Source organism: Haliotis rubra, unplaced genomic scaffold, assembly GCF_003918875.1.
Source record: "Haliotis rubra isolate DU_JTF1 unplaced genomic scaffold, ASM391887v1 Scf317, whole genome shotgun sequence".
Taxonomy (NCBI): domain Eukaryota; kingdom Metazoa; phylum Mollusca; class Gastropoda; order Lepetellida; family Haliotidae; genus Haliotis; species Haliotis rubra.
Window position 1 is genome coordinate 259,930 of NW_025766988.1, and position 26,136 is coordinate 286,065.

General features: G+C 41.7%; 1 protein-coding gene across 1 annotated transcript in view; it reads right to left on the bottom strand.

Moving 5' to 3' along the window:
• LOC124283475 (paraplegin-like) overlaps window positions 1–26,136 on the bottom strand; it is a 75,020-nt gene that overhangs the window by 30,902 nt on the left and 17,982 nt on the right. Inside the window, 2 exon segments of the mRNA XM_046719537.1 lie at window positions 396–553; window positions 5,546–5,638. Coding sequence (XP_046575493.1) covers window positions 396–553; window positions 5,546–5,638 — 251 coding nt within the window.

The following is a 26,136-nucleotide window of genomic DNA, read 5'->3' on the forward strand; positions in this document are numbered from 1 at the left end:
ACCCCGGGTCTTTGGCGTGACAAGTGAATGCTTTTACCACTTGACTACCCAACAGCCTCTCAAGTGAAAGCAATATCACACATGAGTCAACAGTATCCTGTATTACACCATGTCTACTTCATCAATCCTTGTCACAATACAACATTCTGGTGATGTGCACTTCTTTTGAAATACACTCTCTGGAACTGATATTTTGTTTTGAATTTATCGTGGCATCTTCTATAAGTCACGAACAAATCAGGGACAGAAATTCATCCTTCTGGGTCCAACCTTTTCAGCTGGAATGAAAACGGCATCACACAGGGGTGATTCCAGAACATACCCCAAATGACTTTTTGATCTGAAGCAGGGCTCTATATCAATATATAACAATATTAGCCAGAAGTTAGAGTTACCTCCCCTTTGGCCAGCATGTCATGGTAGAACTCATTCCAGGAGATGTATCTGTAGTAGTTGGTGTCTTGTTCCTGCGTCATGCGCATCGCAGTGTATACCGTCACCGCCACCCAGAACCAGATCAGGAGTCGTGGTAGTGGGGGAAGCTTATCTTTTTCTGGAAGTAGTAAACAGCAGCATTCTGACAAATTTCACAAACTACTTACAGGCAGGAAAGTGAACTGGGTACAGAATAATTATCATAAAACAGAGGAGCATGTCACAACATAGCCTGTGCAGGTACCGAACGTGAGTTGTTGAGTGAATATTGTTTCATGCTGCAGAAGCATTCCAACAAATTGAAAAATTGTTTATTGACACAGTGAGTGAGTGAGTGAGTGAGTGAGTGAGTGAGTGAGTGAGTGAGTGAGTGAGTGAGTGAGTGAGTGAGTGAGTGAGTGAGTGAGTGAGTGAGTGAGTGAGTGAGTGAGTGAGTGAGTGAGTGAGTGAGTGACTTTTACACCGCTTTTACTGTTTTAGCAATGTTCCAGCAATAAGCGGGGGACACCAGAAATGGGCTTCACACATTGCATACATGTAGGGAATCGAACCTGGGTCTTTGGCATGACGCGCAAATGCTTTAACCCAAAGGCTACCACAGCCCCTTATTGACACAGAAGTAACCAAACATAGTGCACAATAATAACAATATAAACATCTTGGTGTATGTTATAACAGAATCTGCACTAGTCCCAAAGGAGGGTGAATATTGTTACCTGCTGTGGTATGCCACATTTCAGCTGTATGATATCAACTTGTAAAGTCTAGGCTGGTTGACAGCATGAGCAACCAATATGGCACGATGACTCATTATCTGCCGTAACAACCCATGATTGTCATAAGTAGCGACTAAAGGAACACATTTAACATGATCACTGACTTGACTGATCCATGTCATAATTTCCCTAATGTGCAGATTGATGCTCATGATGTCAGTCACTGGATTGTCTGGTCCAGGACCTCTTGTGCTGGCTCTTAAGCCCTATTCTGGTATGTAATACCCTCATGGCTTATGTGCAATAATAGTTTTATCTTAGTCAGTTGTGTCTACTGACACTAGTATTGTCTTTGTTAGGTGTTCCTACTGACTATAATAGTGTTGCCCCTGTGTTTGATGTCTGCATACAACAATATTGTTTTCTTTGTAAAATATGTCTATTCAAAATGAATGTGTTGTCCTTGTCAGATGTGCCTACTGAGTAAAGTGTTGTCCTTGTCCTTTGTTAATACTGACAAAATACTGCTGGTTGTCCTACTGAGACTAGTATTGTCTTTGCTAAGTGTTCCTACTGACAGTGTATGAAATAAGCCAAAAACCCAGCCAGACATCTGACCTGGTAACTTCAAAAACTTACCAGCCCAGAAGAGATTTAACCAGTCCTTCTTAAATACTAAATAGACAGTGCCAGTGGACACATTATCTGAATATTTTTTTCACCCATCCATCGGGCTGGCTAGCTGTAAATTTAGACCGTCCTACAGAAATCTAGCCTGTCTCAGGCGGTCGGACAGGCCTTATTTCATACACTGCTACTGACAATAATAGTGTCGTACTAGTGTTGTCCTTGTTAAATGTGCCTACTGAAAAAGTGTCATCCGTCTGAGGTGTCTCTACTGACAATAATAGTGTTGTGCTAGTGTTGTCCTTGTTTGGTGTGCCTACTGACACTAGTGTGGTCTTTGATAAGTGTTCCTACTGACAATAATAGTGTTGTGTTAGCGTTGTCCTCGTCAGATGTGCCTACTGAAAACAGTGTCATCCTTGTTAGGTGTGCCTACTGACACTAGTGTGGTCTTTGATAAGTGTTCCTACTGGCAATAATAGTGTTGTGTTAGCGTTTTCCTTGTCAGATGTGCCTACTGAAAACAGTGTCATCCATGTTAGGTGTGCCTACTGACACTAGTTTTGTCTTTGCTACGTAAGTGTTCCTACTGGCAATAATTGTGCTGGTTGTCCTACGGACACTAGTGTGGTCTTTGATAGGTGTTCCTACTGACAATAACAGTGTCACATTAGTGTTGTCCTTGTCAGATGTACCTACTGAAAAAAGTGTCATTCTTGTGAGGTGTGCCTACTGACACTAGTGTGGTCTTTGATAGGTGTTCCTACTGACAATAACAGTGTCACGTTAGTGTTGTCCTTGTCAGATGTACCTATTGAAAAAAGTGTCATTCTTGTGAGGTGTGCCTACTGACACTAGTGTGGTCTTTGATAGGTGTTCCTACTGACAATAACAGTGTCACGTTAGTGTTGTCCTTGTCATATGTACCCACTGAAAAAAGTGTCATTTTTGTGAGGCGTGCCTACTGACACTAGTGTGGTCTTTGATAGGTGTTCCTACTGACAATAACAGTGTCACGTTAGTGTTGTCCTTGTCATATGTACCCACTGAAAAAAGTGTCATCCTTGTGAGGTGTGCCTACTGACACTAGTGTGGTCTTTGATAGCTGTTCCTACTGACAATAACAGTGTCACGTTAGTGTTGTCCTTGTCAGATGTGCCTACTGAAAAAAGTGTCATCCTTGTGAGGTGTGCCTACTGAGAAAAGTTTGGTCTTTGTTAGGTGTTCCTACTGACAATGATAGTGTCATGTTAGCATTGTCCTTGTCAGATGTGCCTACTGAAAAAAGTGTCATCCTTGTGAGGTGTGCCTACTGATCATCATCATCATCATCATCATCATCATCATCATCATCATCATCACTGAACTTGCCTATGAACAAAACCAGTGCCATAATGTTGAGAAGGCCCGGTGACAGTGATAGTGTAATCCCCTGACAAGTGGATTACTGCCGACAACAGCCAAACTCAGGTGTGGTCATTTAACAATCTGGCTCTTTAATTCCCAATCACTGACACAAACAAGCAAAGCATCACAGCATGTATTGATCTGCCATGGTACTACTCATCACCATACAGCCCAGCACTAACATGTTTCTATTAGGATGGAGTATTCACATTGTGAGTTCATGTGTGCTGCACTGTGCTTTCCCATTAAAGTGGCAATGTCCACCTTCATCCCGAAGGGTAACATGGTAATGGACATATGGGTAGGTACACTTGCTTTCTACTCACGACCACAAGTCCTTTCTTACATGGAAGCTTTTTTGCCAAATTGAATTGACACAGGAAACACATTACACATGTGAAAGCATTAATGTTTTTACATTGATGTGAAAGCTCACAATAAATTACTTCAACGAGCCAATGTAATGAAGGCACAATTGAAAAGATATCACAGTTAAGAGAGATGCCGGGTATTGCATGAATGCCACTTATTGCCAATATACAGTTAACTGGATGGTGTACAGCAGCCATGTTTTGTCTGTGTAAGGATGTTCATCTATGAATGTTTACGTGCCATGAGCTGAGGACCTGTCACAAGACAAATACCTGTCTAGAGGAAGTGATGGATCACACAGAGATGGATCCAGCTGCACGATGCTTGAAGCCTGTCTGAATACAGGGTAATTGAGACAGTGTCCAGTCTTACACTGGGAGAAAACATGCATTGTGGTAATACCTGGAGAAAGTATGATCTTCCAATATCTAGAGAAAGGAGGCATCAAGTAATACTGGGGGAAAGTAGGCATTTCTTAATACTGGGAGAAAGTAGGCATTTCTTAATACTGGGGAAAGTAGGCATTTCTTAATACTGGGGAAAGTAGGCATTTCTTAATACTGGGAGAAAGTAGGCATTTCTTAATTGGGAGAAAGTAGGCATTTCTTAATACTGGGAGAAAGTAGGCATTTCTTAATACTGGGAGAAAGTAGGCATTTCTTAATACTGGGGAGAAAGTAGGCATTTCTTAATACTGGGAGAAAGTAGGCATTTCTTAATACTGGGAGAAAGTAGGCATTTCTTAATACTGGGGGAGAAAGTAGGCATTTCTTAATACTGGGAGAAAGTAGGCATTTCTTAATGCTACAGGAGAAAGTAGGCATTTCTTAATACTGGGAGAAAGTAGGCATTTCTTAATACTGGGAGAAAGAAGTAGGCATCCACAGATGGGAGGGGATGAAGGAGGCATAGGCATCATGTCAAACTGGAAGAAAGCAAGCAACAGTGTAATACTGGGAAACAGAACACATCCATGTCATATGGGGAGAGAGTAGGCATCTTCATATACTAAGAGGTAGTAAATATTGTTTAATGGTGAGATAAGAGCAGTCATCGTGTATCACTGTGAGGAAGTAAGCACCCTGTAATACAGGGGAAAAGTATGTATTGAGAAAATAGGTATAGTGTGATAGTAGAAGACAATAGGCATAGTGTGATATGGAAGACAGTAGGCATTTTGTGAATACTGGGAAAGAAATAGGCATTTCTTAATGGAGAGGAACAATAGGGGAAAGGGAAATAAGGCATTTCTTAATACTGGGAGAAGTAGGCATTTCTTAATACTGGGGAAAGTAGGAATATGGAAGACTAGGCATAGTACTGGGAGAAAGTAGGCATTTCTTAATACTGGGAGAAAGTAGGCATTTCTTAATACTGGGAGAGAAATAGGCATTTCTTAAGACAATACTGGGAGAAGAGAAGTAAGCACCCTGTAATACAGGGGAAATAGTATGTATTGAAGAAAATAGGTATAGTGTGACAGTGGGAGACAATAGGCATAGTGTGGAAGACAATAGGCATAGTGTGATATGAGGCAAAGTGTAAGTAATGTGGGGAGAAAATAAATAGAGGATAATATATGAGTACCCATGTTTACGACACGAATGCCTAAATGTTGGCATTTCGCGAGCGGAGCAAGGGATATACCGATATTTAGGCATGAGTGTCGTAAACATAGTATGATATGGACACAAATATAATATTCTGTTTATTACCGAAGTCGTCAAATTGAGGAAAATAAACCCAAATCTACTTTCAAACATAGGCTGGGTACCCGCTGTTGCCGTATGTAGAACGCAACGTCACCCAAGAAACGTGACGTGATAGCATTGTGCATGACGTCACGTCAACATGACAAAGTGATATTTTGCCCTAGGGCATCGTATGAAAAATATAAACCCCGATATGTTCACCCTTATAGGTAATAATCATGGTGTAATGAGGGGAGAGTGTAGGCTATGATATGGCAACAAAGACGGCAGTCTCACCATTTTTCTTGTCCTTGTCATCCTTGTCGTCCTTGTCACCATCTTGCTGCTGCTGCTGGCGACCAGAGGAGGTGCTGAAGTGACGGGCCCCTCCTGACAAGGAAAAGTCTTAGACAATGACAAGGGCATTTTTCCAGACATCATGCCTGTTTCAGTTCATATCCTGTGTCTGAGCACCAGATTGAATAAAGGTGAGGAAGGTTAAATATCTATTTCTAAAAATCCAAAAGAACGCTGTTGGACATGCCTGAAACACTATCTTTGGGGGCGGTGGGGTAGCCTAGTGGTTAAAGCGTTCGCTCGCTACGCTTAAGACCCGGGTTCGATTCCCCACATGGGTACATTGTGTGAAGCCCATTGCAGGTGTCCCCCGCTGTGATATTGCTGGAATATTGCTAAAAGCGGTGTAAAACCAAACTCACTCACTACCTTTGTGGCTCACCTGTTGTGAATGTCTACACAAACACTCCCCACCTTGATTATCTAACCTGGAATATTTTCCAAAATGATTTCACTGTACATGCCTTGTAGCGAGATGATAGTGGACAAACACAATGGACAATGTTCTTGTGAACAAGGCTATCCCACCTGACCCATCACCCAAGACAGTTTGAGCCGTCCAGCATTTATAGTGTCTTGGCATTATATGAGTATCGCTCATCTAAACCTTCTAAAATGATACTAATTTTATATCTTTACTGAAAATAGGTTGTCCCCATCAAATTCAACCTCCAAAATGCTTGTAATAAAATGCATCAAGGTTGGCTGTTGTCTCTATGCATTGGTGACAACCGAAATTGCATGAAGCTTGATAATAGACTCGGAAGTCACGGTAAAAGGCAAAAAGTGAAGTAAAATAATTTTCATCAAATTACTACAACAGTAGAAGATAACAGCCTGTTCCCCGGGCTGACTATGTACTAGCTTGTGAACTAATTACCCCAGAAGTATTCGCCAACATAGATTTGCTTAAAGTCCAGTGAATTTCAAGCATGTAAGCATGAGAAATTCTACACTTAATTAACTATGAGAAAGATGGAGATGGTGACATCACTTCCAAAACGAGGTGATGAAAAGGGTCCTCGGTTTTTATCATAATAGAATGGAGACACATTATCTTCGATAATCATGGATGACAGAAAGTCACCAATAACTTTTTCCCTTGAGAGTTCCAATCATCCTTTGACCTGTTAAACTTGACAAATCAATTCAAAACAAAAGAGCAGCAATTATCAGAAATGGTCACATAGAGGCAACTGTACTACCATATTACCTGTATTTGAGTGAGTGAGTGAGTGAGTATAGTTTTACGCCGTTTTTAGCAATATTCCAGCAATATCACGGCGGGGGACACCAGAAATGGGCCTGTATTTGACATCCAGGCATCTGTTAAATTTTCTCAAGCAGTTGAAACATCTTTCAGATCCCTGGTTGGTGGGTATTTTAACACCGCACTCAGCAATATTCCAGCTATATGACGGTGGTCTGTAATTAATTGAGTCTGGACAAGACAATCCAGTGATCAACAAATAGAGCATCGATCTATGCCAATGGGATACAATGTGTCATCAAACTCATCGAGTCTGACCACCAGATCCCGTTAGTCACCTCTTTCGACAAGCATGGGTTGATGAAGACCAGTTCTAACCCCGGATCTTCACGGGTCTAACAGGGGCATGGTATCCAGTCTGTTAAATGCTGTTACTACCTTACTGAATCACAAATCGTACAGTGAGTGAGTGAGTGAGAGAGTTTGGTTTTAAGCTGCTTTTAGCAATATTTCAGCAACATCACGGCAGGGGACACCAGAAATGGGCTTTACACATTGTACCCATGTGGGGAATCGAACCCGGGTCTTCAGCGTGACGAGCCAACGCTTTACCCACTAGGCTACCCCACCGCCCCACAAATCCTACAGTCATACTATGGGTACATTTGCAGAAACAGGGTCAATCAAAAACATATCACAGGATAAGATACGGAAATGTCATCTTGAGTTTTTGGTGATTTGGACAGAGTAAATGACCTGACGTCAGAGGCTGGTGTGTATTGGAGGGCTGGCAACAAATACAGGATATACGGTACTGAACTAAAGTGCTTTCACCATGAAAGCTATATTCTGGGCTGCATTTATTGTTTGTTTCATGTCGAGGTGAATAAGGTGGACATTGTGATCAATATGTCAGCCCCTGACTTGACTACAAAACTTGGACAGGCCACATCAATATGTTATAAACCCACAAGAAATCAATACAAAACACATCCACGCAAGGGTTCACGCATGCCTGGCACATATAGCTATTATCTGGGCATAGTTGTGGATCACAAGGTCTTGTACTGACCCAGTTGAATCTCGGTGGTGTTTGTATGTCTGCACGTTACCTAGACTAACAACTAGTCTCTGAAATGAACATATTTTACAGAAAATAAAGTTCATAGTAAAAAAAAAAAAAAATATAATGAAAAGGAGCCCAGAGACTTTCTTCATTTTCAGCCTGAAGCTGTGGAAATCTAGACTTGCCACATATTCTAGAAATGTGTGGGCTTTCAGACAATCCAGTGATCAACAGCATGGGCATCGATTTATGCACTTGGAATACAATGACATGAGAGGGCGATAATACATGTAATAATAATAATATTACTATTACCTCGATTGGTTTTGACTTAAATAAAATATTATATTCTGCATGGTTAAGTGCAATATTCCTAAATAAAAGAAACAATACTGTTTTCATCTGATTTCAAGCAGCTGTGTACAAAGTCCCTCTTAAGGTTTTCTTCCCTCAGATAACAGGATCACTGCACCTTGGGGTTGAAGCCAGTTCAGGCAGTTCCATGTAAAATACTGTATTCATTCTCTAAAGTACCTAGTCCCGATCCACAAAGCAGTCGTAATGTTACAACCTGTCGTAACTCTATAGTTAATCAAAGGCTTACGAATGCCGTAGCACTACAAACGCTCTGTGGATCGGGCTATGTTACAAGCTAAGCCTACAGAACTGAACAAAACTTGACTTGACCCAGTTTTCAGAAGAGTGAGTGAGTGAGTTTAGTTTTACGCCGCTTTTGGCAATATTCCAGCAATATCATGGCAAGGGACACCAGAAATGGGTTTTACACATTGTACCAATGTGAGGAATTGAACCAGGGTCTTCAGCGTGATAAGCAAACGCTTTAACCACAAGGCTACCCCACCGTCCCAGTTTTCAGAAGAGTGTTTGAAGATGAGACTGAAACATCTTGATACAGCAAGGTCCCAGGTGTTTTGAAATCAGATATCAGGGTTATCAAGATACAACTATCTCCTGATATGATACACATCGCCTATTTTGTTCAGGATATGATATGTGTAACCAAAACTCCTTCCCTACTGTGGCTGCTTTAGCTCTTATCATGATGACATAGTAACCTCATGAAAGGGAATCTTTGATAATCACTACTCCTTGAGAATCTTGACATTCCCTGGTATAATGGTAAACATGATTCTCAATTCTCAAAAGACATCTATGAGGACACAGCAAATTACAAGATTCTCTTTTTAAGCTAAACAAGATATTGTTATTACTAAACAAACCATCTATGAGAAAATAATTTTACTTGCTCTTCCATTTATTTACATTCATAACATGGCCCTTATTATAACAATCACTCTGTCTGAAGAATGACAATTTTTATGGATATACAATTTCTTTATTCTGTATAGGCGACGTTTTCGACATAGATTCTAATGTCATTGTCAGCAAGTATCATTAGAATCTGTCATTAGAATCGAAACGTCGCCTACACAGAATAAAAAAGTTGTATGTCCTCATCCTTCATCTCCTCAACTTCTAGAATGCCAATAAAGAAATGACTTTGTCTGCCTGAAAAATTCTGAATCTAATGCTGAAGAATGAATGGTAAACCATAATAGCTTGCATGTATTAATCGCAATACTTTCCAAGCATGCAGGGTACATTTGGACTATGTACACATCCAAGCAAAATATTTCTGCAGGTATCGTTTGAAAATGACAAACCTGGCCAAGACACTGTCATGAAGATTTTCAAACTAACAACAGCCATCCATGAGGATATGATGTCATCTATAGTGAGTGGGTGAGTTTAGTTTTACGACACACTCAACAATATTCCAGCTATATGGCGGCGGTCTGTAAATAATCGAATCTGGACCCGACAATCCAGGGATCAACAGAATGAGCATCGATCTACGCAATTGGGATACGACATCTGTCAACCAAGTCAACGAGCCTGACCACCCGATCCCGTTAGTCGCCTCTTACGACAAGCATGGGATTACTGAAGATCATACAAGATCAGGAAGATCACTAAAGAAAATGTTGAAACACATGATTCAATTACGGATGATCAACAACTCATCATGTTTTATGACCAATGCAGTGGGCATCTCTAATGAGATAGTTGAAAACATTTTCAGGAAATAATAACAAAGGTTTCACACTCCTGATCAGAAATACCCCAAGGTCATCACATCTCACTGATTTTGTTGAGCAATTTGTAAGAACAGATGAGTCTTGGGTACACCACCAGCAACCAGAGACTAAACATCAGACTCGCTGCTGGAATATCTAAAATCTCCCTCGAGAAGGAAGGCAAGGTCAGTTAATCTTTTTGGGATTCAGAAGGTGTCCTATGGCTGGACTACTTCCAGAAAGTGAGTGAGTTTAGTATTACGCCATACTCAGCAATATTCCAGCTATATGGCAGCGGTCTGTAAATAATCCAGTGATCAACAGCATGAACATCGATCTGCACAATTGGGAACTGATGTCAACCAAGCCAGCGAGCCTGACCACCCGATCTTGTTAGTCGCCTCTTACGACAAGCATGGGTTACTGAAGGTTCATTCTAACCCAGACCTTCATGGGTCACTTCAAGAAAGATCAGACCGTAAATGGTCAATGTATTGGTAAACTGCATAGGCAACATCATTGCAGAACAGGCTAAATTTTGTGGTAAACTCAATAAAACTATATTGCTCCAATGAAACTAAACAAGTCTGATATCTGCAACAATATTTTATACTCATTTAACATCGTCTGCATGCCTGACATCTTTGACCATCAGATTTCACTTCTTCACAAACTTGGAAGAACTGCCTGTCAAGAATTATGCAATTAAAGATGACATTAATTCTGCTGTGGAAGGGTTGAGGTTGGCCAAGTGGTTAAAGCGTTCACTCATCACACTGAAAGCCCAGGTTTGATTCCCCACATGGATACAATGTGTGAAGCTCATTTCTGTCGTCTCCTGCGTGATATTGCTGGAATATTGCTAAAAGTGGAGTAAAACCCAAATTACTTTGCTCAGAAGGAAGTCTTCCCATGAGTTGGATCCAAGCAATCCAGCATTGTCAGGAGAAAGGTGTGGACCTCGGAAGAGTATCAAGAATCAACAAAGTCACCAAGCCTGAACATCCGATCCTTCTATTCACTTATCACACCAAGCCTGAACATCCGATCCTTCTATTCACTTATCACACCCAGCCTGAACATCCGATCCTTCTATTCACTTATCACACCCAGCCTGAACATCCCTTCTATTCACTTATCACATCCTTCTATTCACTTATCACACCATCGATCCTGAACATCCGATCCATCCTTCTTTTCTATTCACTTATCACACCCAGCCTGAACATCCGATCCTTCTATTCACTTATCACACCCAGCCTGAACATCCGATCCTTCTATTCACTTATCACACCCAGCCTGAACATCCGATCCTTCTATTCACTTATCACACCCAGCCTGAACATCCGATCCTTCTATTCACTTATCACACCCAGCCTGAACATCTGATCCTTCTATTCACTTATCACACCAAGCCTGAACATCCGATCCTTCTATTCACTTATCACACCCAGCCTGAACATCCGATCCTTCTATTCACTTATCACACCCAGCCTGAACATCCGATCCTTCTATTCACTTATCACACCCAGCCTGAACATCCGATCCTTCTATTCACTTATCACACCCAGCCTGAACATCCGATCCTTCTATTCACTTATCACACCCAGCCTGAACATCCGATCCTTTCTATTCACTTATCACACCCAGCCTGAACATCCGATCCTTCTATTCACTTATCACACCAGCCTGAACATCCGATCCTTCTATTCACTTATCACACCCAGCCTGAACATCTGATCCTTCTATTCACTTATCACACCCAGCCTGAACATCCGATCCTTCTATTCACTTATCACACCCAGCCTGAACATCCGATCAGATCCTTCTTTATTCACTTATCACACCCAGCCTGAACATCCGATCCTTCTATTCACTTATCACACCCAGCCTGAACATCCGAGCCTGAACATCTGATCCTTCTATTCACTTATCACACCCAGCCTGAACATCCGATCCTTCTATTCACTTATCACACCGAGCCTGAACATCCGATAGTTCTATTCACTTATCACACCGAGCCTGAACATCTGATCCTTCTATTCACTTATCACACCCAGCCTGAACATCCGATATTTATGCAACTGACAGAAGATCTGTAAGCCTAACGTGGGCCTTCAAGACTTTTGGAAATAATCACCTTTTTATAAATCATACACAAACTAGCCTATGCTACTACAGGGATACTGGAGGACAGAGCTGTAGAAGACGCGCTGAGACGCATTCCTGAAAATTCTGTTCCACGCATGCTCGCGACAATGCATGCTGGGTTTGTGCGGAACATAAACAGCCAGCAACCATGTGCACTCTATGTTACAAGGTGACTGTGACACTCAGCTGAAGTGCAGATCATGACCCTCATTCATATTCATGCAGGTGAGAATGCAGGCCAGGTCAGAGTCCCAAAGAAAGTCTCTACCTGAATGGTTGAGTCAACAACACAGTCAGCAGTCTTCCCGAGCCGACCGGTGAACGTCCGGGTTAGAATATCGATCTTCAGTAACCCATGCTTGTCGTAAGAGGCGACTAACGGGATTGGGTGGTCAGGCTCGCTGACTCCCAATTGTGCAGATCGATGCTCATGCTGTTGATAACTGGATTGTCTGGTCCAGACTCGATTATTTACAGACCGCCGCCATATAGCTGGAATATTGCTGAGTGCGGCGTAAAACTAAACTCACTCACTCACGCTTCCCGAGCCAGGCAGTGGTTGGCAGTATGAGCAACAGTTAACACAATCAGGGAAAAATCAAATATTGTCACAACCAAATCTGTGTTGGTCTGCTTTGAAGATTAACAATTCCCTAAAGTTCTCTATACTGGCGATGCCACATTTTCAAGAATATTGATCTCTCTGAGATGACCATGCCATGCCTTAAGATTATTGTACACCTTAAAGTCCTGCACAATAATAGCTCAATGTATTGTGGCATTGTCGTCTTGTAAGATGTACTGTTTGAGGGGAAAATGGCATGCAAAAGTTTGGACAAATATTGTTATCGAGGATGTCTATAAACTTTACGTAACTTTTGGCACTTATCTGTACATGGAAAATAACATTCAACATTATGAATATATACATGTATTATTTTTGTTTGTTTAATGTCGCACTTAGCAATATTTCCAGCATACGGTAGTAAGCAGGGGTGGAAATAACTTTAAAATTGCTAGTGTACTCCGGTACAGTGACACATGTAAAATCACTTGCCCTCATAATTTTTCCACTATACTGGCCAATTTTCTTGTTGATTTTTTAAATAAACAACATAATTAACATTGGAAAGTCAACTGGACACTGGTACAGTGTGATATACAAATTTGCTTGCCCGACAGAAAAAAACACTGGACTGGGGCGTCGGGCAATGGGTTATTTCCACCCCTGGTAACCTGTAAATAATTGAGACCAGACAATCCAGTGATTCATTTAGTGATGTCTATATTGCTGGGGACATATTTGAACCCTGCATCACCATGGGAAGAGGTGTAGATCAATGTTCATGTGTTGATCACTGGATTGTCTGGTCTAGAGTCGATTATTTACAGAATGCCACCATATAGCTGGACTATTGCCAAGTGCAGCATTAAATAACCAACCAACCAACCAACCAATCAGCCAACCATAGGGGCGTGGTGGGCAAGCTGTCTAAGGCGCCAGGCTAGTAATCCAGCGAGCTTGGAGGAGCCGGGATCGAGCCCACCTGTGACCAGGCGTAAAAACCTTGAAGTCAACTTTGTGTGCAGTTTCTTTCAGTGTTGTCACAACCCCTAGTGTACAGTACACAACCCTGTGCACTTAAAAGAACCCACAAATCCGTAAATCACCAGATGGTGGTCACATGAATACGTGCAAACACCTTGTTGCGGATACAGCAAAGTGCAGTAAATTTGGACAAAGTACTGTGACTATGTTTTCCAGTCCACCCAGCTGTGAATGGGTACCTTGAAAAGATGGGAAAGTCACATTAACTCAGTGCTCCTAGTGGCTGCAAGAGTTGTATGATCCCCAGGGAGTTGAGATTGATAATATGATGTGCCGCTGAGATTGACATCCAATGATTGAGAGAAAAACAAAGAAGCGCTTTCAGCATGCATGTGGGATGGACTATAGCGCTATATAAACACCCATATAATAATAAAAGGGATATTCTGTCTGTTCCAACTTTCTAATTTAGAAAACGGCAATGACATGAACACTGAAGGTAATAAATGGCATGAAGTGGTCTTCCCTCCTGTGTACTGTAACAGATATGCACTATAAGTACAAGTCAAGCACTCTGCAATAATGACAGTCAAGGTCTTTTAGCAGTACACTAACACCCATACAAATACTAGGTCAGCCATGTTCATTGAAGCCTTGTAAATATACATAAGCAATTTTCATGTCTGTCAGCAGCCTTGCATATGTGGACTGTATTGTTCTGGAGAAAGTTTATATCATTTATTATCGTACTTGTGCTTGTCATAACCTCCTCTGTCTTGTAGGTCAACTAACAACCACTGATGGTAGTCCTCACTGTCTAGTACCTGAAGGCCATAATTCTAAGCCAGTTTGGTTATAACTTCTTTGAGAGACATTTTAAAAGTTGTATAGATGAAGGAAAACCAAGTTCTATGGATAGTCAACTTCTTTATTGCAATGAGTGCTATATAAATACGTCGCACTCATTGCAATAAAGAAGTTGACTAGCCACAGAACTTGGTTTTCCTTCAATTTGGTTATATTTGGGATTGCACTTTCTCAGTAAAGTACAGATTCTAGTACTTTCGAACCCACACCCTTAGAGTCTGGCACCTTAGTAAATGGCATTATGTATTTCACAGTTTTCAAAGCTTTACTTAGTTTATAACATAACTTGGACTTGAATAAAACTGACAGAAAAGGTCAACCTAGACACACTTTGGGCTAGGCTAGCTACAATCACGGACGAACACTGAAACAGGATTTACGTAACACCTCTGGACTAGTCTTAAAAAAACACACAATTTCCTTAAGCTGCTTTGGGATCTGGGATTCTAAGCTAAATAAGGAGGTAAATTGGGGTGAAAATGATATTGTGTACAAAAATGTGTTTTTAATATAATTCAAGTTACTTGCAATAACAAACAAGTGTTTGCCACTAATATGGCAAAGTCCACCGCTAAAGAAGAATGAAATATTTGTAACATATTTACTACTTTATACTTTTTGGTCACATACAAGATGCCTGAAATGACTAGTGTCTGCATAGTCACCCAATGTAGGCTGTCAACATAATTGAAGACAGTGGGTGCAACGTTTTATGAGATATCGCATTTACATAAGTTTGAAAAGTGGTCAAAGTGTCATGGTGACCTTGAAGATAAGGTCAAGGTCACCAAAATCAACTGGTGTCTGCGTAATCCCCCAATGTAGGCTGTCACCAATTTGAAGACATTGGGTACAACAGTTCATGAGATATCGCGTTAACAAGAGTTTGAAAAGTGGTCGAAGTGTTGTGGTGACCTTGAAAACAACGTCAAGATCACCAAAATCCACTGGTGTCTGCATAATCCCCAAATGTAGGCTGTCACGAAATTTGAAGACATTGGGAACAACAGTTCATGAGATATCATGTTAACAAGAATCAGGATGTACGTACGGACACTGCTTAATACATAGTCCACCGTTCCGAGTTGCGGCGGGGGACAATTACTGAAGATTAAAGCCTTGTCCCTATTACGGTTCCAGACATTGGCAATTGCATCAGTCATCTATACATGTACTATAAATATATTAACATATTTTGGAAATTTTTAATTCCAATTTGGGAATTTTTACTGGCATTTGCTGTAGACTTCATGCTAATATTGGCCTCAAAGGTTTAAACAAATCCCAAATAAAACAGCGTTTTGGGTTCATTGATATTTCATGAATATTGTATAAAAGGTGTCACATGTAATATTGCAATGGGAACAAGTAGAAGCACCTAGCATATAGACTGATAAAGACTGACAACATCTGAGCCACAGGTCAGTGGATTAAGTCAAGCACCTCTCAGAGGAGTCACAGACAGTGTTAGTTTTTCGTTTCATGCTGCACCCCACATGGGTTCAATGTGGGAAGTCAATTTCTGGTCTCCTCCTCCGTGATATTGCTGAAATATTGCTAAAAGTGGTGTCAAACTAAACTCACTCATAAATCTTGTAACAGATATAAGTGCATAAGACGAGTATATGAATGGCAACTTCTTCTTTATTGTATAACATGACGTTTCTGGGCTACTTCTTGCCCCGACTTCAGGTGATCACCTGAATCACCTAAGGGGCTAAAATTAGCGTCATGTTATACAATAAAGAAGAAGTTGACATCCATATACTCGTCTTATATATTCACCAACTTCTAAATGCCTCTCAAGAATATCAGATATAAGTGAATAACCCTGTATTGCACACAACCCAGTGATGTCTCTTATCTATGACAATTATCCTATCTTAACCTTTCAATACTCTCACCAAAAATGTTTGACCATCTGAATTAGAAAATAGTCCAACAATGATGTTAGGTTCCAAAATAGCTGAACGGTTTCTCTGGTCGTGCCCCATTTGTCATGCGCCATGCTGCCACACTCCCACAGAGAAAAATGAGATTATTTAAAACAAAAGTAGTATGCCCTGAGAAGCTGAATAGATTATACCAGCCCGTTGTCTTGTAAGACAGATAGGCACGTTAACTCCATAACCTTAATCCCCTTTACACGTACACACTTAAGAAGAGCGTTAGTTGCCCAACCACTAATCTCAGTCAAGACCAGGAGTTAACATAAATAACTCATACATTTCATGGTAATCATGTTGTTCTTAACATACAGACCTTGGAAGATCCGGGTTAGAACTAATCCTCAGCAACCTATGCTAGTAGTAAGAGGCAACTATTATAGGATCGGGTGGTCAGACTCGCTGACTTGGTTGACACATGGTATCTCAATTGCGTAGATCGATGTTCATGCTGTTGATCACTAGACTGTCGGTTCCAGACTCGATTATTTACAGACCACTGCCTAGACTAATGCTTAGTCTCTGAATATATATAATTTTGATAGTAACAAACAAGCCCATTTATATTGAAAAGGAGCCCCAGGGAGACCTGAGAGATTCAGAACCTGAGGAAATCTAGACTTGCTTTATTTAGGGCTTTAGCACTGCAGAGAGGGCTTGGCAGTGGGGAAAATAATGTGGTTCAGGGACTGTGAGACAGACTAACCACTGCCATATAGCTGGAATATTGCTGAGTGTGGCGTTACTCACTTAAAATACACATTTTTTAAAGAAGCAAATGAATGTAAGTCAATTCTTAATCTGAATATAAAGAGGAGTTAACACAAACAACACAATTTCTCGCAGTAAATTATGCTGGTGAAACACATCGTTTTTAAAAGAAGCAAAGGAGTCAAGTAAGCCAAGTATTAACCTGAGAAAAGATTACTGTTATTACTTATACTGCCCTCTATCCACACCCACACTAAATGTGAGGTCTCAACATTGAGTTATGCAATCTTGAACTGGGAATCGATAAGCTGGTCACACACATAACGCTTACCCTGACATGACCTTGTCAAACTGGAACTTTCAGTCAGTCAAATATTGAAAAATGTTTAGTAATTGGTGTTTCAAGTTCACTACTAAAAACATGAGATGATTCTATAGCAAGATCTCTTACATAATTTCATGATCTTTTTCAATGTTCAGCCTTTACAGACCCAAGATAAAATTCATTAGTACATAGGGCGTTGGGGTAACCTAATGGTATAAGTGTCCGCTCGTCACGCTGAAGACCCGGGTTCGATTCCCCACATTGGTACAAGGGTAGCCCATTTCTGGTGTCCCTCTCCATGATATTGCTGGAATATTGCTAAAAGCGGCGTAAAACTAAACTCTCTCACTAATTACTTCACATCAGTATAGATTTGCTTAACCTGTATAAATTTAAGAATCTGCTTAGCCCTAACAATTTGTCAGTATTAAAAAACAGTCTACATGTTTTGCAATAATAAACTGTACTCTCAGATCAAAATGCCAATAACTGTCATGTCGATCATATTACTTGTAATATTGCTGTAAATACATGTTCTTGTACTGTGGGTGTTTTTTGAGGATAAAAACCCTGAGGATAAAACCCTTGAACCTAGTTTATCTGATACATAATTCCACCAGAAGTACCAAGGTGAATCTTTTCATATTCAAGAAGATCAGATTTTGAAGAACATTGCATTTTTTCAAATATAAAAATCATGAAATCATCTGAAAACTTTAACATGGAAAATTTTAGGACACATCCATCCAATTTAAAAAGAAATATTAAAAAATTGTAAATGTCTTACAACATAGCTAGCTAGGCATTAAATTTGAGAAGTTGTTTTTGCCATATGACTCAAAACAGCGCTTGCTTTGAAGACTCATCTGAAACACAGAATTACTCTGAGCTTTGGGCTAATGTTAAGTTCAGACAATAACACAAAAAATGATAATCTAGATTTTTAAAAAGGTAACTATTACATACGACACTGGATAAAATTTGGGTAACTTTTTTATCATGAAAGCAAAATTACATACAGGTGTCAGAGTTTCCATGGAAACAGTAGACAGAATCTAGCGATGGCAATATATATATGGCAGTTGTATACAGTGATTTTGAAGCCTATAAAAATCAGTAGGACAAATGTCCTGAGTGGGTGTCTGGCGATAGGCCATTGACCTAAAGCTCTTTTTGACATTTTTTAAATCCCAATGCCATCATATAACTAAATTGTTAATGACATTTAATGTTGCAACTTGGATTCTAGATATACAGCAAAATTAAAAGATCTAATCCCACTGTTGATAAATAAATATATTTTTCTAATATTTTTCAAATAATACAACTACAACTTAAATAAATTGATTTTTTAATTAAAATGCAAGCATTTATAATGTCCAGAAATATCACAAAAGAAGGAAAAACTATGGCGATTTTTTTCCATTTGTGACATGTCATAACATCCCTGTGCCTTTTTCTTTTATATTTTCATTTTTACGTGATCAGAAAATTATTATATAAAGATTTCTTAAATAATATGTATGGTCGCCTATTTCCCGATATCAGTGGCTTTCCGCTCGGTAACATGACACAACAACGGAAAATACCTCCGTTTTCGAAGCTTCGTATGAATAACATGCGAGGCTAATCGTTTGATGGCGGGTATCGTTCGAAAGCTCTGAACATCAACAATATCACTATACCCTTGCTGAGAGTATTTTCACAGTTGTAGAAGCAATTTTATTGGATAAAGATTGGTTTCTAATGACGCTTTTCCACCACAGTCTGCTATAAGGGTCGTGATTGGCCAAAATCAGACCGCGTTGACATGAGACAGCCAATCATATTACGGCAATGGATACCGTCCTCGTAAAACAAAACGTTTACATTTTGACAAAAGTTTTGGGTAAAATAATGCTATTCGGGACATATTAAGCACCGAAATCGATATCTATACGTAAATTATGGAACTTATTGGACGTATCATGCTAGGTTATGACCTGTGACAAAATGCTTCATGCATATATTTTCGCTTTAAACATCGTGTCCAAGCGTGAAGATTGAGGCGTGAAGCCGAGATGTCACTTGTCAGTGTCTTAACTTGCATTACATGATAGCACAATAAGATGGAAATAGTAATTTTATATGTGCGTTTGACAACTTTTATGAATGCTATTGTTGATTTTATTCATTAGTTTATTCAAATTATTTAATGATTTCCTTGAAACATTGTTACATCTTGCGGGTGGGGTCGGAAACCCCGTTTGAGTTGTCCAATGCTTAAAATAGCAGCCAATCGCGCTAATACATTACTTGTACATTTGGTAGCGTAGTGTGATAAAATGGATGCGTAAATACAAACACACCGGCGGAAACATGATCAAGGTTTAGGTGGGTTAGTTTTTGATGAATTTGTAAATGATAATGTTAAGTAATTTGTTAGATCCAATATGTGAAAATAACATCGAAATTATCGATCGGCCCGAAAGTGTCCTAATTAGTAAGAAAGTAGTCGGTCATTTGAAAATGTTATCGGACTATGACCGAAGGCGCTGAGAATCTGAAACCCTGGTATATATATCAGCTTAAGAATTGACACCTCTATGAAACATAATACCAGTTAAAGAATATTGTTATTCTTACATTTTATAAATGAAATCATGAAAATTATTTAACCATATTAAACTTTGCAAACTTTGTTCAGACAGCAAACTGCAGAGACATAGAAAAAGGATCATGAAGATGGCATGAAGATGGTTGCAGATGTAACATCCCTTGTTATTGATTTGCAGCTTATATCAGGATTTTCTACTGACAGATGAGCTTTCTCAAATTGATAACCTGACATTGACTATCTAATCATAAATCTATCTTCCATGTGAATAACCTTAGTATTCACCATACTTGCTGCTTGTTCTGTTGAGTGAGTTTTAGTGAATGAGTGAGTGAGTTTTAGTTTTAGGAATCATGTCGTAGCAATATTCCAGCAAAATCAATGTGAGGGGGACACCTCGAAATGGGCTTCACTCATTGTACCCATGTGAGGAATCGAACCTTCAGTGGTTTTCTGTGGAACAAGTGTAAAGCGTTTTTAACCACTAGGCTACCCCATCACCCCCTTGTACATCAGAGTGAATGAGTGAGTGAGTGTAAGTGATGTTGAGCTGTAAAGTGTTTTAACAATATTTCAGCAACACCACCCTTGGGAACATCAGAAATGGGCCTCACAAGGTGTCCTCATTGTGGGAATAGAACTCAATCCTTCAGTGTGATGGGCTAGCCCAAGTGCCCCTTTGTATGGAACAGGAAAGCCTGTTCTCAAGTCACAAACCACCAACTCATCAATCTTTCCACTGCTCCAGTTTAGATTCCAGAGTTTACATTTGTATGCATATGGGACATTATAAAGAAACTATTATCAGAAAGCACTTATTCTCTTTTATTTAAGTACTGGTAGATATTTTACAAAATATTTGTTTAACAAGAAATCTTTGCCAAATGGGGTTCGCATGTAATTTCAAGATTATCAAAAACAAGTTTGGTAATATAGAGTAAGTTCATGGAAATAACTAGTAAAAAAGGGATGCTGAAAAATATTTTGTAATTTGTTTCGAACTTCTCTAAATCGATCCTGCTGACATGAGGTTGATGCTCTCAGCCAGTTTGCATCTAACTGTCATAAATTTATACTTTGTTCTTACGGGTTTTGGTTTGGTTTGTTGTTTAAAGCCGCACTCAGCAATAGCCCAGCTATATGGTGGCGGTCTGTAAATAATCGAGTCTGGACCAGTCAATCTAGCGATCAACAGAATCAGCATCTTCCTACACAACTGGGATACGATGTGTCAACCAAGTCAGCGTGCCTGACCACCCGATCCCGTTAGTCGCCTCTTACGACAAGCATGGGTTACTGAAGACCGATTCTAACTCGGGTCTTCATGGGTACTTTGTTCTTATAGTTTAAGGCAATGACAGTATATGTTTCTGATAGTGTGTAAAGTAACACTAGTCCCTGTTATCAGGTCAAATTATTTCAAAACATTGCAAATAATACTCTCAGAAAATGGAAACAGTTTAAAAACATGGAACAATACATAGGTAGGGCATATTGTTTCACCAGGTACACGATCAACACAATTCAGTGAAACATGACGACCTTGGTTGCGTCAGCTTGACTCATGCATCATTGCATACTGTGGAAGTAATCAAGGCATTGTGGCAAACATTGTGGCAAGTGAATATACAACTATAGACACTGAGGCCAACAGTGACAGGGTCCTACTCTATCGCTTTAACCTACATACAATCACAATAGGATTTGCACCATGATTCATCAATCCTTACTTTTGCATTAACGTATATGTTCAAACTTCTTTTGTTATGATACAGTGAATATGTTCATTTTTATACCTATAGTTTTGTACCGATAAAACAGTTTTTGTACCTATATTATGAACTGTAACCACAATGTGTATATTTTTAAGGTATAAATTACGCATCAAATGTTGCGCTCACACTTTTCAAAATTATCAACAGAATCACTGTTGGTGACATCTTCATCACTGATCCACTTTCAAGGCTTTTTCCAACCCTTGTAATGCTTCATCCATACCATCACTCTTCCATACATGAATTTTACTGTTCCTTGACCGATTTACTGCTTTCATAATTGTATCACTGCTCCCTCCAACATCAGGGCTGCCCCTTCCAACCTTATCACTTCTCCCTGAAAGCCTATCATAGTTCCCTCCACCCCCATTACTCACAGCCTCACTCATCCTTATCACTGCTCCCACCCTCCACCACTCACTCCATCCCCATCACAGCTCCTCTCCACCCCATCACTGTTCTCTCTCCACCCCATCACTGTTCCCTCCACCCCATCACTGCTCTCTCCCTCTCCTTTCCCTCCACAGCACTGCTCCATCCATCCCATCACTGCTCCCTCCATCCCATCACAGCTCCTCCACCCCATCACTGCTCCCTCCACCCCATCACTGCTCCCTCCACCCCCTCCCTCCATCCCATCACTGTTCCCTCCACCCCACCACTGTTCCCTCCACCCCATCACTGTTCCTCCACCCCATCACTGTTCCCTCTCCACCCCATCACTGTTCCCTCCATCCCATCACTGTTCCTCCCACCCCATCACTGTTCCTCCCACCCCATCACTGTTCCTCTCCACCCCATCACTGCTCCCTCCACCCATCACTGTTCCCTCCACCCCATCACTGTTCCCTCCATCCCATCACTGTTCCCTCCACCCCATCACTGCTCCCTCCACCCCATCACTGTTCCCTCCATCCCATCACTGTTCCTCCACCCATCCATCACTGTTCCCTCCACCCCATCACCGTTCCTCCACCCCATCACTGTTCCTCCACCCCATCACTGTTCCCTCCATCCCATCACAGCCTCCATCCATCACCGTTCCCCACCCCATCACTGTTCCTCCACCCCATCACTGTTCCCTCCACCCCATCACCGTTCCTCTCCACCCCATCACTGTTCCCTCCACCCATCACTGTTCCGCCTCCACCCCATCACTGTTCCCTCCATCCCATCACTGCTCCTCCATCCCATCACTGTTCTCCATCCCATCACTGTTCCCTCCACCCCATCACCCATCACTGTTCCTCCATCCCATCACCATCCTCCCACCCCATCACTGTTCCTCCATCCCATCACCGTTCTCCCTCCACCATCACCATCCACCCCATCACCGTTCCTCCCATCCCATCACTGTTCCTCCACCCCATCACTGTTCCTCCACCCCATCACTGTCCATGCTTCCACTCACCACTGTTCCTCCATCCCATCACTGTTCCTCTCCACCCCATCACCGTTCCTTCCAACCCATCACTGTTCCCCTCCACCCCATCACAGTTTCCCCCCCATCCCCGCTCTCTCCACCCCATCACTGTTCCTCCATCCCATCACAGTTCCCTCCATCCCATCACTGTTCCTCCACCCCTCTCCAATCCAATCATCACTGTTCCCTCCATCCCATCACTGTTCCTTCTCCCACCCCATCACTGTTCCTCTCCATCCCATCACTGTTCCCTCTCCACCCCATCACCGTTCCCTCCACCCCATCACTCACTGTTCCACCCCATCACTATTCCCTCCACCCCATCACAGCTCCCTCCACCCCATCACCGTTCCCTCCACCCCATCACCGTTCCCTCCTCCATCCCCATCACCGTTCTCCATCCACCCCCTCACCATTCCATCACCGTCCCTCCACCCCCCTCTCCACCCCATCACTGTTCCCTCCAACCCATCATCACCGTTCCTCCACCCCATCACTGTCCTCTCCACCCCATCACTGTTCCTCCACCCCATCACTGTTCCCTCCACCCCATCACTGTTCCCTCCACCCATCACTGTTCCTCCTCCATCACCCTCCTCCATCCATCCCCTCCACCCCATCACTGTTCCCTCCACCACCATCACTGTTCCCTCCACCCATCACTGTTCCTCCACCCCATCACAGCTCTCTCCACCCCATCACTGTTCCTCTCCACCCCATCACTGTTCCCTCCAACCCCATCACTGTTCCTCCACCCTCATCACAGCTCTCCATCCCATCACTGTTCCCTCCACCCATCACAGTTCCCTCCATCCCATCACTGTTCCTCCCATCCCATCACTGCTCTCTCCATCCCATCACTGTTCCCTCCACCCCATCACTGTTCCCTCCATCCCATCACTGTTCCCTCCACCCCATCACAGCTCCCTCCATCCCACCACTGTTCCCTCCACCCCATCACTGTTCCCTCCATCCCATCACTGTTCCTCCATCCCATCACAGTTCCTCTCCACCCCATCCCATCACTGTTCTCTCCACCCCATCACTGTTCTCTCCACCCCATCACTGCTCCCTCCATCCCATCACAGTTCCCTCCACCCCATCACTGTTCCCTCCACCCCATCACTGTTCCCTCCACCCCATCACTGTTCCCTCCACCCCATCACTGTTCCCTCCACCCCAGCACTGTTCCCTCCACCCATCACAGTTCCCTCCACCCACCACTGTTCCCTCCACCCATCACTGTTCCCTCCACCCCACCACTGTTCCCTCCACCCCATCACTCCGCAGCTTCCTGGACCACTACTGATGTTGTACTTGAAACATTCAATAAAGTAATACCGATTTACATCATCTAAATCCAAAAAGTGAATTCATGACAAGCAGACTCCAAACTTGACGCAATTCCACTTGCAGCATTGTAAAGATATCTGTATGTCAGCTAAAACATATATAGATTTCCTTGCAGCTCTCGGACTTCAACAAACAATGGTGGAGCCCGATCTGCAATGGCTGTTGACAGTATCACTCACACAATGAGCCATGCCAGACAATCTAGCTAGAATAACATTTTAACAAATCATCATTAATATGCATGCAAGGATATGTAAATTTTTAGCCTGACGGTAGGTGCAGATGTCCGTTGTGGATCTGTGGGAAGGGAGGTGGCCACAGTTCCCACAGCTTGAGAAGATGCATTACCTAGAATCTACAGTTATAACCTTGAACTATTTTCCTCACTAGGTTGAGGCAGGCTCAGCTGAAATCATTGTCAACATACACCTACTGATCACTGTTTGTAAAAAGGGATCATATCAAAACACAGTGGGCTTTAATGATGTATGATCAAATGGGCATTGACAACAGCAGAATCGGATCAATCAAACACTTGTGTTCATTGCAAACAAAACTGCTAAATGATATTGGTGATCACCACATAGTGTTCTTTTGTAATTGTTCATGTGGGATACAGTCTCAAATTATACATTCTCTCAACTGACTGAGAGTGAGAATTGATTCCTGTCATTTAATGTTATGAGGAGCGAGGCAATGGGTGCAGGGAGGTGGGAGGCGAGTAAGGATGGCGTAGGTAGAGGGATGTCAGGAAGGATAAGGGGAGAAGGATAGAGGAAGAAAAGGGGTGATGGAGAAAAGATAATAGAGGGAAGTGAGAGTGAGTGAGTGAGTTTAGTTTTACGCCGCTTTTAGCAATATTTCAGCAATATCACGGCAGGGGACCGGGTTCCTAATCTGTAAGCGTTCACTCGTCATGCCGAAGGCCCAGGTTCGATTCCCCACATGGGTACAAATTACTACAATGTGTGTAGCCCATTTCTGGTGTCGCCTATTGTGGCAAGCATGGGTTGCTGAAGACGTATTCTACCCCGGATCTTCATGGGTCTCTGCAATATAGGACAATGATTCCTCCCTGTCAAATCAGGAATATAGAGACCTATTAGGAGAGTACTCCAGCTGATATATTCACACAGTGTAAGTAAGTACTCCAGGCCATGTCTCGGCTTCCATCTATATCCATGGTAATCTTTGCTATCAATGCCTGGGACTTGAAAACATATCACATGTTATTGGTGACTTTGGATTTCAACCTAAGCCTCTTGGAAGGTCAAAGACTCAGGAATATCTGGGCTAGAATTGGTCTTCAGCAACCCATGCCTGTTGTAAGAGGCAAGTAACGGGATCGAGTGGTCAGGCTTGATGACTTGGTTGACACATGTCATCATATACCAATTGCATAGATCAATGCTCATGCTGTTGATCACTGGATACATAAAACAAAAAATAGAAAAATAAAA